At 35.8% G+C, this 14,134-nt stretch overlaps 1 protein-coding gene across 4 annotated transcripts; it reads left to right on the plus strand.

The window, feature by feature from the left end:
• The first annotated feature begins 1,620 nt into the window (after positions 1–1,620).
• On the plus strand, positions 1,621–13,679 carry ankrd33aa (ankyrin repeat domain 33Aa). 4 transcript variants are annotated; one of them, XM_079587735.1, is made up of 6 exons: positions 1,621–2,082; positions 3,568–3,899; positions 7,449–7,810; positions 7,929–8,058; positions 8,513–8,653; positions 10,446–13,679. In XM_079587735.1, the coding sequence occupies exons 3-6, from the start codon at positions 7,532–7,534 to the stop codon at positions 11,252–11,254; spliced, it is 1,359 nt and encodes a 452-aa protein (XP_079443861.1). In that variant the 5' UTR covers positions 1,621–2,082; positions 3,568–3,899; positions 7,449–7,531; the 3' UTR covers positions 11,255–13,679. The 4 variants fall into 4 exon arrangements, 3 of the variants coding, with proteins under 3 accessions (XP_079443861.1, XP_079443862.1, XP_079443860.1); XR_013794806.1 differs by lacking the exon at positions 1,621–2,082 and having other exon boundaries at positions 2,299–3,899; positions 10,446–13,373; positions 13,452–13,672; XM_079587736.1 differs by lacking the exon at positions 1,621–2,082 and adding an exon at positions 5,182–5,285 and having other exon boundaries at positions 2,299–3,899.
• The last annotated feature ends 455 nt before the right edge of the window (positions 13,680–14,134 follow it).

Genomic DNA, 14,134 nt, shown 5'->3' on the forward strand with positions numbered 1-14,134 from the left:
ATCAAATAAATGCAAAAAAAAAAAACATGCAATATTGTGTAAAAATAAAAAATAAAATGAAACCATTTAAATTTACTGAAATAAAAATATATAAAGCATAACAAGCAATATAAACAACTAAATAAAAATAAAACATTAAAAAGCAACTAAACTAAAAATAAATTTGACCTCAAATACATTTTAGATAGTATAAAATTCGAAACCGCCTTCAAAAAACAAGTACGGTAACAAATACCGCTATTAAAAACAGCCCCACTAGAATAGTTAAGCCTATTAGACAGCCCAGAGAACTTAAACATAATTATATGATAAATTAACTTGGGCCGCCCTAAAATACTACAATTCTATATATATATATATATGTATATAGCCTATTGTGAAAAAACTAAACTGAAACTTGAAGAAAAAAAAAACGTATTTAAATGAAGTATAGCATACTGTATGTATTTCTGCTAGAAAGCTAATTACTGATATAATTGACCCACTATAAATTAGACAAGAAGCCTTTTAGTCGGATCTTTTGTTTACTTGTCGCGAACCTGTGCAAGTTCCATGCTTATTTTAGCCTTGATATTTTCCAGGTTAGATGAATGGCCGTGTCATGATATGCATACTTGGGTGGCCCACAATATATGTGTGCTTTTCTGAGCAGAGCAGAGTAGACATACGCATTCCTGAGTCTGCTGCTCATTCCCTCTTCACCTGGCCTGGAGTCAAAACACACGTTTATACAATTACAAATGTTAGTCTCTCTCTCGCTCTCTCTCTCTCTCTCTCTCTCATATTGCACAGCCCAAGCCACACACTAATTTGTGTCGGATTTTCCTCTAGACAGATTCTTCTGTGGTGGTGTATGTTCGTGGACAGCGAGAGTGAAAGAAGAGAAGGACGGCAGAAAGCAGAATGTGATCCGGCTGAGCCCCTCCGAACTGAAGCCAAAACGTGTAAAGATGGGCTCTGGAAACACTGCCAAGACTCTAATAATAACTCTGCACATGGCTGTCTTTAGTACTGCTTTTATGACTAAACTTAGAGCTCAGCAGCCCGTCATCCTGCAAACATACCTCATACATGCATGCATGCATACACACACACACAAACACAGATCATATGGTACAAATAAAGAGAGCTAGAATGACACATTCTGACTAGATTTTGCTGGTCTATCTAAAGATAACAGATCTTAAAAGAAGAAGTTTACAAGAACATATAATTAGAAGGAAATTCGGTACTTTGAACATAATGACAGTACGCCACAATTATGCTAATTACACATAATTAGAATATACCGTAGGGTAGCTACTATATGTGTGTGCATGTAAACCATTTTTACTGTGACTATACTGTAACACTGACCGACTTCTTGCACAGTAGGCCTAATATTCAAAAATGACGAGTCACACATCCCTCATTAATTATAGATGTCTCCATGTGTATGTTGACTTGGGAAGCTCTTGTTCATGATGGCAAGCTGAATTCTCCAGTCTTCCTTGTCACATGATCCGTCAGAAATCCTTCAGATTTAGTTTTCATTATATTTTAAAATGTGTTAATAAACTATAAATAAAAAGTACTTTAAGCATGTAAAAACTAAGCAGATGAATTGTGCTGAGGTAGATTCTGTGTTGGTACACGGAGTACCCTGAAAACACTGCATAACAACACCCACCCAATAGTAACAGATGCAGTAGATGTGCAGTTTGTTGCCCTCTGCTGGTGTAATGGGGAATAAACACTTTAAAATGCACATGGAAAACAGTAAACACGGCAATGGATAATTTATGTGGTATTTATATTAACGGACACATTTTAAATCAACACATATCAGTTTTCTTTTGTATTAAATCTATCTCCTCTTGTGGAGAGAGTCCGTGCAAAAGCACCCCACTTGAATGATCTCCAAGGCCAGCTGAGCCTCCTCTTTCTCTGTCTCATTTCCTGAGTCTTTGCACTGTAATAACTCTTGTGCTTCAGGTCAACAGTCTGAGAAAATAACTGTGTCCGCATATCACCTCTCCTCCTGCTCTTCGAATCCAACTCATCCAGCCAACCTGGTCTGATCCAGCTCTAAACTACTGCAAGGTTTGGCTGGCTTTGCTTTGCACTGAACAAACACTTCACACATTGTATATAGGGTTAGCCTACTATCATACTCACAAAGTCGGGGTTATATGAATTAATAGAAGCTAACATTCTTTTTAAAGTAAGATTTTGCATGTGCAAGGAATTAAGGTTGGGGGGGGGGGGGGGGGGGTCACAATGAATTCCATGTTTCTGACTACAGATATTTGAAATAACCGAGCTAAATAGAGAAACCATGAATTTCACAAAAATTGTATTGTTCCCATCTGGAATACACCATGATTCATGTTTGTTTTGTTCAGATATTTCATTCCAAGGCCCTGATGAAATGTATTTTGTGGCTAACCAACAAATGTGTCAGCTCATTTTGCTGGATAAACTTAATTGAATTTGAAATATTACACTGTTCTGGTTGTTCACAATGCCATGATGTCATGCATAAATGCCCTCTTTTGTTTTAAGAGCGCAAAAGATTTGTATGCAGATTTCACGCACAAATGTGTATGTGAATGAGACCCATTGGTTTGAGTAAATTATAATTTAGACGGAGTTTTGAGTTTCTCAAAACATGCAATAACAGAAAGTGATTTACAATTGTGCATTCAAGTCATGTCGGGAAGATCGTATTTATGAGATGAATGCACAAGAACGCCACCACCAAGTCATAATTACAATTGGGAAACTGAACTTTCTTTAATCTCAGAGTTTCAGGTAATTTTGTTAAAATAAATGAAATAATTTTTTTCAGTTCCGCTAAAACTATGTTGCATGTACAAAATACCATAGTATTGTACAATTACTATAGACAATAGGCCTATAACCATTTAATTTACAAAATTATTTCTAGAAATATAACCTCGGACCAAAGTGACTTTATTACACACCTGACGTAATAATTACGACTTCCCAATTTGTAAATATGAACTTCTAATGCACTATTAATTACAGACATCATAACATGCTTGAAAATGATTACCCAGGATTTTCACTTCATTAGTATACAGATTCATGGGGCCTAAAAAAAACAGGTGTCTTCGCTGTTCGGCCATTGGCCAAGAAATAATTAGGGTATTGGAACCATAGATTGGAACAGATTAATCACAGTTGGTAAGATTAGTTTCAGTTTCAGTCCCTCTGATTTTTCACATGACTGCTGCCAGATGAGTGACACCTGGCTGTAAGATGTGCCACGAGGTGTTACCTGGGCTTGTCTGATATGCTTAAGCGCGTTTTAATTGGCTAAACTCGACCATATTCTGATCCAGCTATTTCAGGGCATGTAAGACATGGGTGTTTTGAAGCAGGCGCAAGCGGGCATGAACAATCCGATTCAACTCGCTAGAAAAGCAGTGGCAGTGTGATTTTAGAAACTGCAGCAAAGTTCATAATACACGTCATGCAATTCCCAGCACACACATGATCTGTAAGGTTTACTGTTATATGGTTTTTATGCGTGTAACATTCTTTTAACTTGAAATTTACCAGCTCCGACCACAGAAGTGAAGCAGTGACCATCTCACTGGCAGCTGCCATTTCTTAATGTTAATCCACAAATCTCCTGTAATCAGGATGAGAGGACATGCCTGTCTTAACAGAGCACCTGTGTCAAGATTTAGAAGGATTCCTCAGTGATCGGAGGCCAAGCAGTTTCGGAGGGCTGGGAGGAGGGGACAGGCAGGGCCACGACTCTGTCCGGCGGGATCACACAGTCTACAGTAAGAATCCATACTAGGAGAACTACACAGACACAGCAGGAGCAATCTGATCACCCAGTGAGACGTGGACAACATTAAACCTTCTTCTGAGCAATTTTAATGGTGAGATACAATGGATGTGTTTATTGATTTGGTGCATATAGATTTTGGAAAGGTTGGGGAAACGAGCAGAATTGCTGAAAGGGCGCATCAAGTGGTACAACATAAATGAACAATTGATAAGTGTGTATAGAAACAAGTTGCTAGCATATTATTTGTTTTTGCTCCAAAATTATGCTAAAACATGTTACATTACTGCACAAGTATGTATTATCGGTAGGTAACATGACATTTAATTGTATTGTCCTTGAACAAAATATATATGTTTTATAATTTGAACATTTTGTCTGAAAAACAAAATGATCTTCTAATGTTTAGATTTCAAAATTTATTTATTTATTTGTAATTTTAAGTCAAATTGAAATTGTGATGCGAGTGTTCACATCATGAACAAAAACAATTGTAAATATGAGCAATGTGAAATAGAAATATCATTTTATTAAAAATAATGCATTATATATTTGGGATTCTGCTTTCAAAAATTGGTCATGAATTATGGCCAAAAAAAATGTAGGAAAGTCTACATACGATTTTGTAACCAATTATTGAGTCCTGTGGAATTTCTAATCGGGCAACATTTTGGGGATCTTTAAAATTTCGCTAGGACCCTAACAGGAAATAAATATTTTTAAAAGGAAGAGAGAGGGTTTTGGTTTTACCACTGTCAACTCAATTTATGTGGAACTACATAGTTAATTTATTTTGTACTGTGGGATAGATAATATAATGCTTAATAAGAATAAAATAAGTTAAACTTTAAAAAAAATGTGCAGCTACAGCTAATGGAGCAAACTGAAACTCTAGATTGACAGGCTGATGTCCTTGACTCAATCTGCTTGCAATCACATCATTCTATATAGGGCACAGCTGATTGGTTCCTGCTGTATCAGTAGCCAATGAGCTCGCTGCTCAACCTTCAAATATTTGCTATATTTTGCTATATTTGCTATAGCAGTTGCAGCCAGTTGTAAAGTCCGCTTATAATATGCGACTTTGGGCTTCTTTATTCGTTAAAAAAATTTTAAGTAATTTTTTTTAACTTGTTTTTAAAAAATATGGTTGCTTAGGAATATCTGACAAGCAACTTTGTTTCTTTTACATTTATGGTCGCTATATTCTCCAATACATTGATTGACACTCTGCTCACAGCTAATAGCCAATCAGTCAAATAATAAAAGTGATATAGCGTAATTCGTCATATCTCGCTCATTTATTGATAATAAATAATATTGATGATAATAAATAATACAATAATATTTTGCTTGTTTTGGGCTTGTTTTTAAAGCTGCGGTTTCTTATTTGTCTTGGGAGAGTTGGCAACACTGGTTGGAGCAAACATTCAGAAACTCTCCATCTTCCCCAGCTCCACCTGTATAGATGCTGCTATGGGTAATTCAATTTCATGTATGCTAGAATGTACAGCAGCAGTATGTCTTACAGTACTTGCTTACAGCAGTGGGTTGTGCATGTATTGGCAGTAGCAAGTATCATACTTGCTCTGCAGCAGCAACTGTTAGCTGATCTCGGCCTATTCTACCAAAACTAAGCATATCAACATTGTCATATCCATTACCAAGCCAAACACTCAGAGAGTTGTCATTATATATATTATATGTATATAATGTGTGTGTATATATATATATATCACCACAAGACACAACACCATTGAAACCAAAAAATTAAGAAGTAAAACTACCTAAAAAAAGAGTAAATGTAAATCATTAAACAAATGTAAATGTGCATAAAGCTTGACTGGTATTGTGCAGTATTGTGTTTGGGTTGACAGTGGGACAGTGCTGTTGTACTGTGTGGTCTGAAGAATTAAACCAGTATGTGGACAGTGTTGTGGTTCTCATAGGACAGACTGTTTATGTGGCACTAACAGGGAATGTTTTCCCATCCTCACTACCCCCTTCTGTGTCTCTCTCTCTCACACACACACACACACACACACACACACACAGTGCATATATGTCAGTCTGCACTGGCTGCTGTGCTACCAGTAACAATGGCTAAATATAGCTGGGAAAGCACCGTGAGAGCAAATATGTTTTCTTTGTATTATTATTAAAGATTCAAAAATAAAAAGGAGCAATGTTGCATGTAGCTTCTCTTTCTATAGAAAAGCGTGAGAAAAGTAGCCATAGAAAATGCTTTTATCAGAGACTTACATGAGTAACCTGAGGTTAAGTGCTCTATGGCTTGCTCCTGTAGGTTTGAAAGTGGGAATGGTCTTAACTATTATGATTTTGATTAATCAAAAGTATCATATATAAGCAGACAAATTAATCATGAGGTTAAAGTTTGACTAACTGATTATGTCCTCCTGAGCAATTAGCACAAAACTCTCTTGTCCAAACCATTTAGAGAATGGCAACAATATTAGAAATTGAAGACAGAGAATATCAATATGTATGCTTGCCTTGTGAAATAGTTCCTCATTTTGCAGTTTAGTTTGGCGTACACTTACTGACCTGTTTTTAATGTTTTCAACATTCCTTTGAATATTTTCAGAAAGCCTGAACAAAAGTTCATAGGTTCCTTCTCATTCACATTCATCACGTTGCTTAAATGTTTTGCTTCGTAAGTTCCGCCTTCAGTCAAAATAATGAATAGTAACTATGTTCTCCTGTAATAAATAGCCTCATCCCAGACATAGCTATTGTGAAGCTCTGTTACAGCTCAGTTTAGTGAAGTTGTGCAGATTACTGTCTGTCAATCACAACAATGTTCACCTCTTCATTATAATTTTAAATCCGAAAGGGCCACAAATGGCTACAAATATGGCTATCCACAACACTACCCTGCAAAAAAGTATGCATGCATGAAAAGCTTGTATGTGTGCAAGGGAAACGTTTTGTGTACACGTTACCATTACCAGATCATTTTTTTTCTTCAAACTTCACTTGAGGGGCTTAGTAATGAAAGACTTTTCTATTAACAGATATGACACGACACTCACGGACGAGTAGCCTAGCCTATACCCAATTTCCCGCGAAAACTATACCGTCATGTTTAAATAAACACTTACAATATGCTTGCTTACCATGGTGGATCATTGTGAGGCAAAAACACGTTTTGGAAGAAAGATTGATGGTCATTATCTAAATATATGCTTAAAAACCGGCAAAAAGTATACTATAAACTTAATTCAAGATTCTCTAATAGAAGGATTCAAATCTTTTTGCTTTTCAAGTAAGGCTAATTTTAAGTTGTTCTAAGGATGTTTAGATACTTTTAATGATGTGACAAAAATACTAATTGTGATACTGATTGCTTCTCCTCAACTAAATTAGATTTTTTTTTTTTATGTTTAAGCAATTTTAAGACAGCAGGCAAACAACTTTGTTTTTTACTTTGTTTAAGCTATTATTTCCTACTATGGCAATTGGCTATGTAAAGTAAACTTGTCTTAATTTTTTATATATATATATATATATATATATATATATATATATATAGACCTATATATATATATTTATATGTACGTGGTGTGTTGGACAATCAAAGTGGGGTTTCATCTGAACCTTTATCTATATCTTTGCATCCCAGATTCCAGGGAGGGCGCAGCGAGGACACAGATGATGATGATGAAGTGCCTGCTGAGCGTGTGAGTCCTGGCTCGTGCTGGCCAGATGGCTGAGGTTAAAGTCACGGTGCAGGAGGATCCAAATCTGGGCTCTGGTCCAGACGAGGATGCCTCTGAGTTGTCAGTTTCTGAGAATGATTCAGATTCTGGGAGTGTGCTGTCAGATGACTCCGTGCTCCCTAACTATGAGCGGGAAGATGCCAGTGGAGGCCCTGCCAACACCTTGTACCAAGCCTGTGCCAAGAACAATGCGCCAGCCCTACGCAGAGTTTTGGAGAGGGGTGCTACAAGAGACGAAGTCATGGAACTAGACATAAACGGCAGGGTAGGGGAGTGAGATATTGTTACTCATAAAGCATCATTCACATATCAGACATTTGGCAGAAGAGATGGTTTAGATCTTTGTATATATGCTGACAAATCCTCTCCTTGTTTTCTGATAGAACGGTCTGATGTTGGCCGTTTCAAAAGGCTTTGTGGACATTGTGTATGGACTCAACCAGTGCCCATTTCTGGATATCAACCATCAAGATAATGATGGCAACACTGCACTCATGATCGCTGCACAGGCTGGTAGGATCTTTAATAACGAATACAAAAATACGACCCAGCTAACGAGACACGATCTCCGAAACTTTGGCTAACGTTCTGATAAGGTTCTCTCAAAGTTATGAACAAACATTCTTCCAGTAACGTCAATAGAACATTCTGTCAAAGTTATCTGCACGAAAACATCAGCACAAAAAACATATTTCTTAGAATTTTTTTCCCTGTAATGTTTTTTAAATGTTATATTTGTTACGTTTGAATGCTTTCTGAACATTTTGAGACGTTCTCATAATGTTTGCAAAATTATTAAATTGGATTAAAAAAATAATAATAATTTAACCGGATGTTTTAAACGTTCAGAAAACTTAATGATAAGGGAACGTTAGCAAAACATCTTAGAACATATTTTTGTTATTTTTGTTCTAAATGTAAATTGTTTCTGCACTAAACGTATTTATTAAATCTATAAATATTGCAGGTTTCGTATCCATCCTCACCTACATCCTAAATTACTTCTCTGGGGTGGACATGGATCTCCGGGACCACCGAGGCTTCACCGCACTCCTCAAGGCTGTCATGCAGGGCAGCGATGACTGTGTGGCATCACTGCTCATGGCTGGTACGTTATTTTAGGATTGGAATAATTAGTTTACAAACTGACCAGGTCAGATAGGTTGAGTTACTAGCAGCTTTCTTTAGGGAGTTTGGATTACGTGAATGGTTGCATAATATTGGAAACCATGGGATGCTGTTTCTATTTCATCCCAAAAGAAAAGCACAATCTATAAAAATAGGTGTAGTCGCATACTGTTGTCATATATGTAATGATTAAAACACAATGCAACACATACATAACACATCAAACAAGTATTACGACATTTTTACACTTTATAAACAGTTGTTTATAATATTTTTTATAAGAGAATGACAAATTTACACGTCAAAATGTTGTAAGTTGCAAAAGTCTGAAACCAAATGCTGCTGTTTTGCAATTTTCTTTTGTATTTAAAATAATATTATCATCATAATAAGATCAGTGAAAATGTAAAAAAAAAAATGAATTTCTGGTACTGGACATTTCTTAGTATCCAAATTTTTTACTTGACTTATAATGTGACTTTTGGACCCAGCTGTAAACACTAACCAGGATGCTAGGAATATATAGTCAAAATGCCACAATACATAGGCATATACATAGTTAGAAGTGTGCCTACAGAAAATGATAAGGTGAAGTAGATGAAAACAATCTGAAGCACAATGATTTGGTGACATATGACGTAAGCTTGAGCAGGTTTAAAAGACAAACCTGAGGACATTTTCTTTTCTGATCCCTTGGATTATTAGCCCTGATGGCGAGTAATGGATTAGCCATGTGTGCACTTAACAGTGATTATTTAGACCAGTTACAATTCAAGACACCTACATTGCACGTAGTCAACTGTCAAAAAGTCAGTGTCTTTCACTTATCTAAATACAATCAATTTAACAATCTTTGAAATAAGAAATGTTATTGCCTGAGTTTTGGTCTTATTTTATTGCATTTGTTATGAAAAAGGACAGTTGATTGGTAAATACTAGTTATATAACCTAAGTTGGACCAGCTAATAATAATAATACATTAAATTATCCTTATTATACATCATTTAATCTTGCAAGATAATTTAAAAAAAGTCTCTTACTAAAAAAATATTGTATATGTTTTGCTCTGCTTGAACAAAGTTAACGACTTTTCTTTCACACTTAGGATGATTCATCTGATTAATTCAGATAATTTAAATAATTATTAAATAAATGGAAATGCAAAGTTAATCAAGACAAGATATTGATGTTATACTCAAAGTTGCCACTCGGTGGGGTAACACCAACTGCTAATATTTTTCTAGTCAACAACCAATACAGTGTTTCCACATTTATGCATTTCTTACCAGAGCAAGCCACTGATTAAACTCAGCTTAAATTGTACTACCTTCAAACATTAAAACACTTTACTTAGACTAAACTTTCTTCGATTTTTTTTTTTTTACCAAAATGAACATGATCTCTTACTAAGATGTCTTTCAGAGTAACTTATTTGAAACTTGCAACATAACAATACTGTAGTCTGCAGATAAAAAATACTATAGAATTTTAAACGAATCCTATTTAGTTTTTTTGTCCTATTAATTGTTCATTTGCATGTAAATTAGCAGAACACCTAATCACAAAAATAAATCTAAATATACTCTTCTAATGTATATATGTGGATTTGTGCATGAGAATGTGCTATAAAATGCTGAATATGTGTTTAAAAAGGTTTTGAATATGCTTTTGGATGTTTGGCTAAAAAAATGCATTTCAGTGTCTAAGCAATGAGGAACATTTTTTATATCATCATCATGGTTTACATCTCCTACATGTCTCTCTTTTGCTAGGGGCCGACATAAATGTTGTGGACGCTACAAGGGGGAAGGATATACGAGAATGGGCTCTGAAGACAGGTCGCTTTGACACATTATGCAAGCTTAGACGACTGAACGGCAGACCTCAGGCTGAACAATTCTGTGAAAAATATGTCCCGGAGTGGCCAGACCTGAAGGAGCTGGTGGCCAAGGCCACAGCCACAAAAAGCACAGGACAGAAGGTCGCCCATCGCCTGAAGTCCACGTTCGCTTTTAGTTTTCCACATGACCCCCAGGACAATGGCATCTTGGACCATATGGTGCGTATGACCACAAGCTTCCACAGTCCCTTGGTGGTCACCGGATGCCGTCCGTTGTGTCCCTCGAGCCCGCCGGAGGTCGGCAAGAGACGCCTGGCTGTGCCTGAACTGATGCAGATGCACCCGGGGAAAAAGCTCGAGGAACACACGATTCGGCACAGCAACGGCTCCCTCTCTGCCGCGGCTAACTCTGCCTCTTCTGTCTCGCTGGTCTCATGCAGTTCCAACGACGACCGTAGAGGCAGCGTGCTCTCGATGGCCTCCAATGGCGTCCGCAAGTTCGTCCCGCGCAGCATGGCCCGCCGCAATAGCGTGTTCCCCACCGGCTGCATCCCCCAAATTCAAGTGGTTAAGTCTGGAGAGCCAACACCCAAAAAGGAGAAGAAGAAGAAGCGAACCAAAGGTTACTTAGAGCCACCGATATGGAAGTACAAGGAAGCTAAAGAGGAGAAGAAAAAAGAGAAGAAAAGATCAGAACAAGAGAAAGCGGATAAAGAAGCCAAGAAAAAAGTAAAAAAATGAGTACACTGCCAACAGATTGCCATGGTGCTCTCAGATTTATCGTTCTAGATCTGCCATACCTGCCATAAGAGGTAAAAGGGAAATGGATCATGTTTCTACGGATGGATATTATTCTCATGTTTTAAATAGAATGGATGTATGGCAGCACAATGCAGTCTAAAGACATTTGATTTGTCCATATAACCTCAATATGATTAATACCTCTCCAACAATTAGTAGGCCTAAATTAATATACATTTTTAACATTTTAACTTATGTATTCAGGTCTTTTTTTCTAAGCCCATTCTACTCAATGAGTTTGCTTTGGCATCATTATTTATTTTAATAGATGATTTTACAAAAGACTTTAAAAGCTGGGCCTACACTCCTGTTCAAAAGTTTGGGCTCAGTAAGATTTTTTATATATATATATATATATATATATATATATATATATATATATATATATATATATATATATATATATATATATATATATATATTAAAATATTAATGTGACATCTTTCCTCCAGTCTTCAGTGTCACATGATCCTTCAGAAATCATTCTAATATGCTGATTTGCTGCTCAAGTAATTTCTTAATATTATCAATGTTAAAAACAGCTTAATATTTTTGTGTAAACCATTTTTCTAGGATTCTTTTATGAATAAAACGTTCAAAAGAACATTTATTTTAAATATAAATATTTTATAATATACATTATAAATGCCTTTAATGCATTTATTCAGCATCCTCACTGAATAAAAGTATTAATTTCTTTTAAAAAAAAATCTTACCACAAACTTTTGAATGGTAGTGTTTGTCTCTTTGCTGTTATTTTAATTTGTTCGTATTGGACTCCGATATTACAGGTGACTTTAAAAGTCACATCATAGCAGTTTGACTATGTTTACTTTGACAGCACTTTAATAGTTTAAGTCTTTTATCATACAGACAAAAGGACACAATATTTATCATTCCTCTTTGCTTCTATGCAATTGTTTGAAATAATTTTTTTGGGATTTGTTCATTACATTATCTTTTTGTGTCTCAGGGAAAGCACTTATTGTGTATTTTATAAAAGCAGGCACTAAACTGACCCCATGAAAAGCTAAATCTATGCAACACCCTTAATTTATTTATTGTTTTCATTGGTCTGTGCATAAAAAAAATCCTTCAGACTGCAAGATGGAATGTGTACTGTACATTGCACCCAACAATATTTGTTTATGTTTGTTTTGACTTGTGATATTTTAGTTGAATATAAATTGAAAACATTATTTTATGAAACAAAAAAAGTCTAATTCAATAAAGTTTAAACACACTTATTTGTGACACATCTTATTGTACACTTATTTAGTTCCATGGTATCAGTGGAGGTTTTAAACCAATCACTGAGCATAAGGCAAGGCTATAAGTGGAGCAGTAAGGTCAAAACACAAAGGAGGACAAGTGGACTTGGAAATAATCCACTCGTTGCGTCATCCTTACGTAACTGATGAGATCTTTGCCTTGGCGTGAAGTGAGGTAAAGGCATGTAAACCAAAATAGACTGGGTGAAATATTGTTTTGAGACATTTACTTGGTGTCCTGCGCTTCCTTTTCTGAACCGCTAAAGCCGATTTGCTCTTTAATGTGTTCAAAGTGAAAATATCAGTAATACGAGGGCCTAATGAACCTTATTTGGGGTTGATGCTCTATTTAATTTAATGTAAATGTGTTAATGAGCTGTTAGGGATAAACATTTTTCGAACAATGCATCATACATTTCAGACCTGTAGGTTTTTAATAATCCCTGTAGTTGTTGAGATACAGTATTTATAACAAACAGTATTTATGTTTTGGTTTATTTAGGTTAAAAAAAAGTCCTCTGATCAAATGAATTGCTCATCAACCATGGAAAAACTGTTGTTGTTAATAAAAGTCTGAGAAAAGACAGACCTCAGGAATCACACATATCATGGGAACAGGAAAAATAAATACATGAATACTCTTCAAATAACAGTTCTCCTTCTCCTCTCAGATCTGAGGAGTGCCAGCTGTGTCCAAAAACACCAGCCAAGAAAACAGATTGAAAAAGTCTCCAAAGGAAAAAAACAGCATGAGCATTTTCTCGTCTTATGCAACTGATGCGGTCGAAGTTAACATTATTCTTGGAACTTTTTTCTTGATTAAGTTGTAATGAATGAAAAATGAGATTTTTGTTTCCGTCTTTAAGAGTTGACTTGGATTCTTCTCTGTCTCATTGGACCATATGGAAGGCTTTCAAACTTCAGTGGGAGATGTCACCGTAACCTCAGGCTGCCCTGCCTTCAGCAGTGTCCCATCAAATAAACCAACTGTCCATCTGTGTCCAATCTCCTTAAAAGCCATTCATGGCCCTAGGATCACCAGTTTTGCTCATCTCTGAAACGTACATGCACGTGGGGTGAATTTATTACTTACATTTTCATGTATATGTTTTAAATAAACTAAGACATATTTTGTCCACATGTTTGTCCCGATGTTTTTAACATTGATAATAATAAGAAATATTTCTTGAGCACCAATTCAGCATATTAGAAATATTTCTGAATCTGAAGGATCATGTGACACTGATGAGTGGAGTAATTCAGCTTTGCCATCACAGGAATAAATTTCATTTTAAAATATATTCAAATAGAAGAGTTATTAGAAATGATAATAACATTACACAATATATCTGTTTTTATTGATTTTTTGACCAAATAAATGCAGCCGGTCACAGAATTGAATGGTAGTGCAAATTAATCAATTTCTACTGTGTAAACCGACCGAGTTATATATTACAAAGTGCAGCATTAATGAATGGCAAGATCAAGCATTTTTCAGAAAAAAGTCCAGGCCAACACCGCCCCCAAAAAAAACATATTGACAACTTTA

The sequence above is a fragment of the Phoxinus phoxinus genome (assembly GCF_949152265.1).
Source record: "Phoxinus phoxinus genome assembly, chromosome: 18".
Lineage (NCBI taxonomy): Eukaryota > Metazoa > Chordata > Actinopteri > Cypriniformes > Leuciscidae > Phoxinus > Phoxinus phoxinus.

Excerpts from the sequence above, each read along its gene's own strand:
- ankrd33aa (XM_079587735.1), top strand. The coding sequence starts at position 7,532 with ATGGCTGAGGTTAAAGTCACGGTGCAGGAGGATCCAAATCTGGGCTCT. Across the intron at positions 7,811-7,928 it reads AACTAGACATAAACGGCAGG|AACGGTCTGATGTTGGCCGT; the intron begins GTAGGGGAGTGA and ends GTTTTCTGATAG. Across the intron at positions 8,654-10,445 it reads GGCATCACTGCTCATGGCTG|GGGCCGACATAAATGTTGTG; the intron begins GTACGTTATTTT and ends CTCTTTTGCTAG.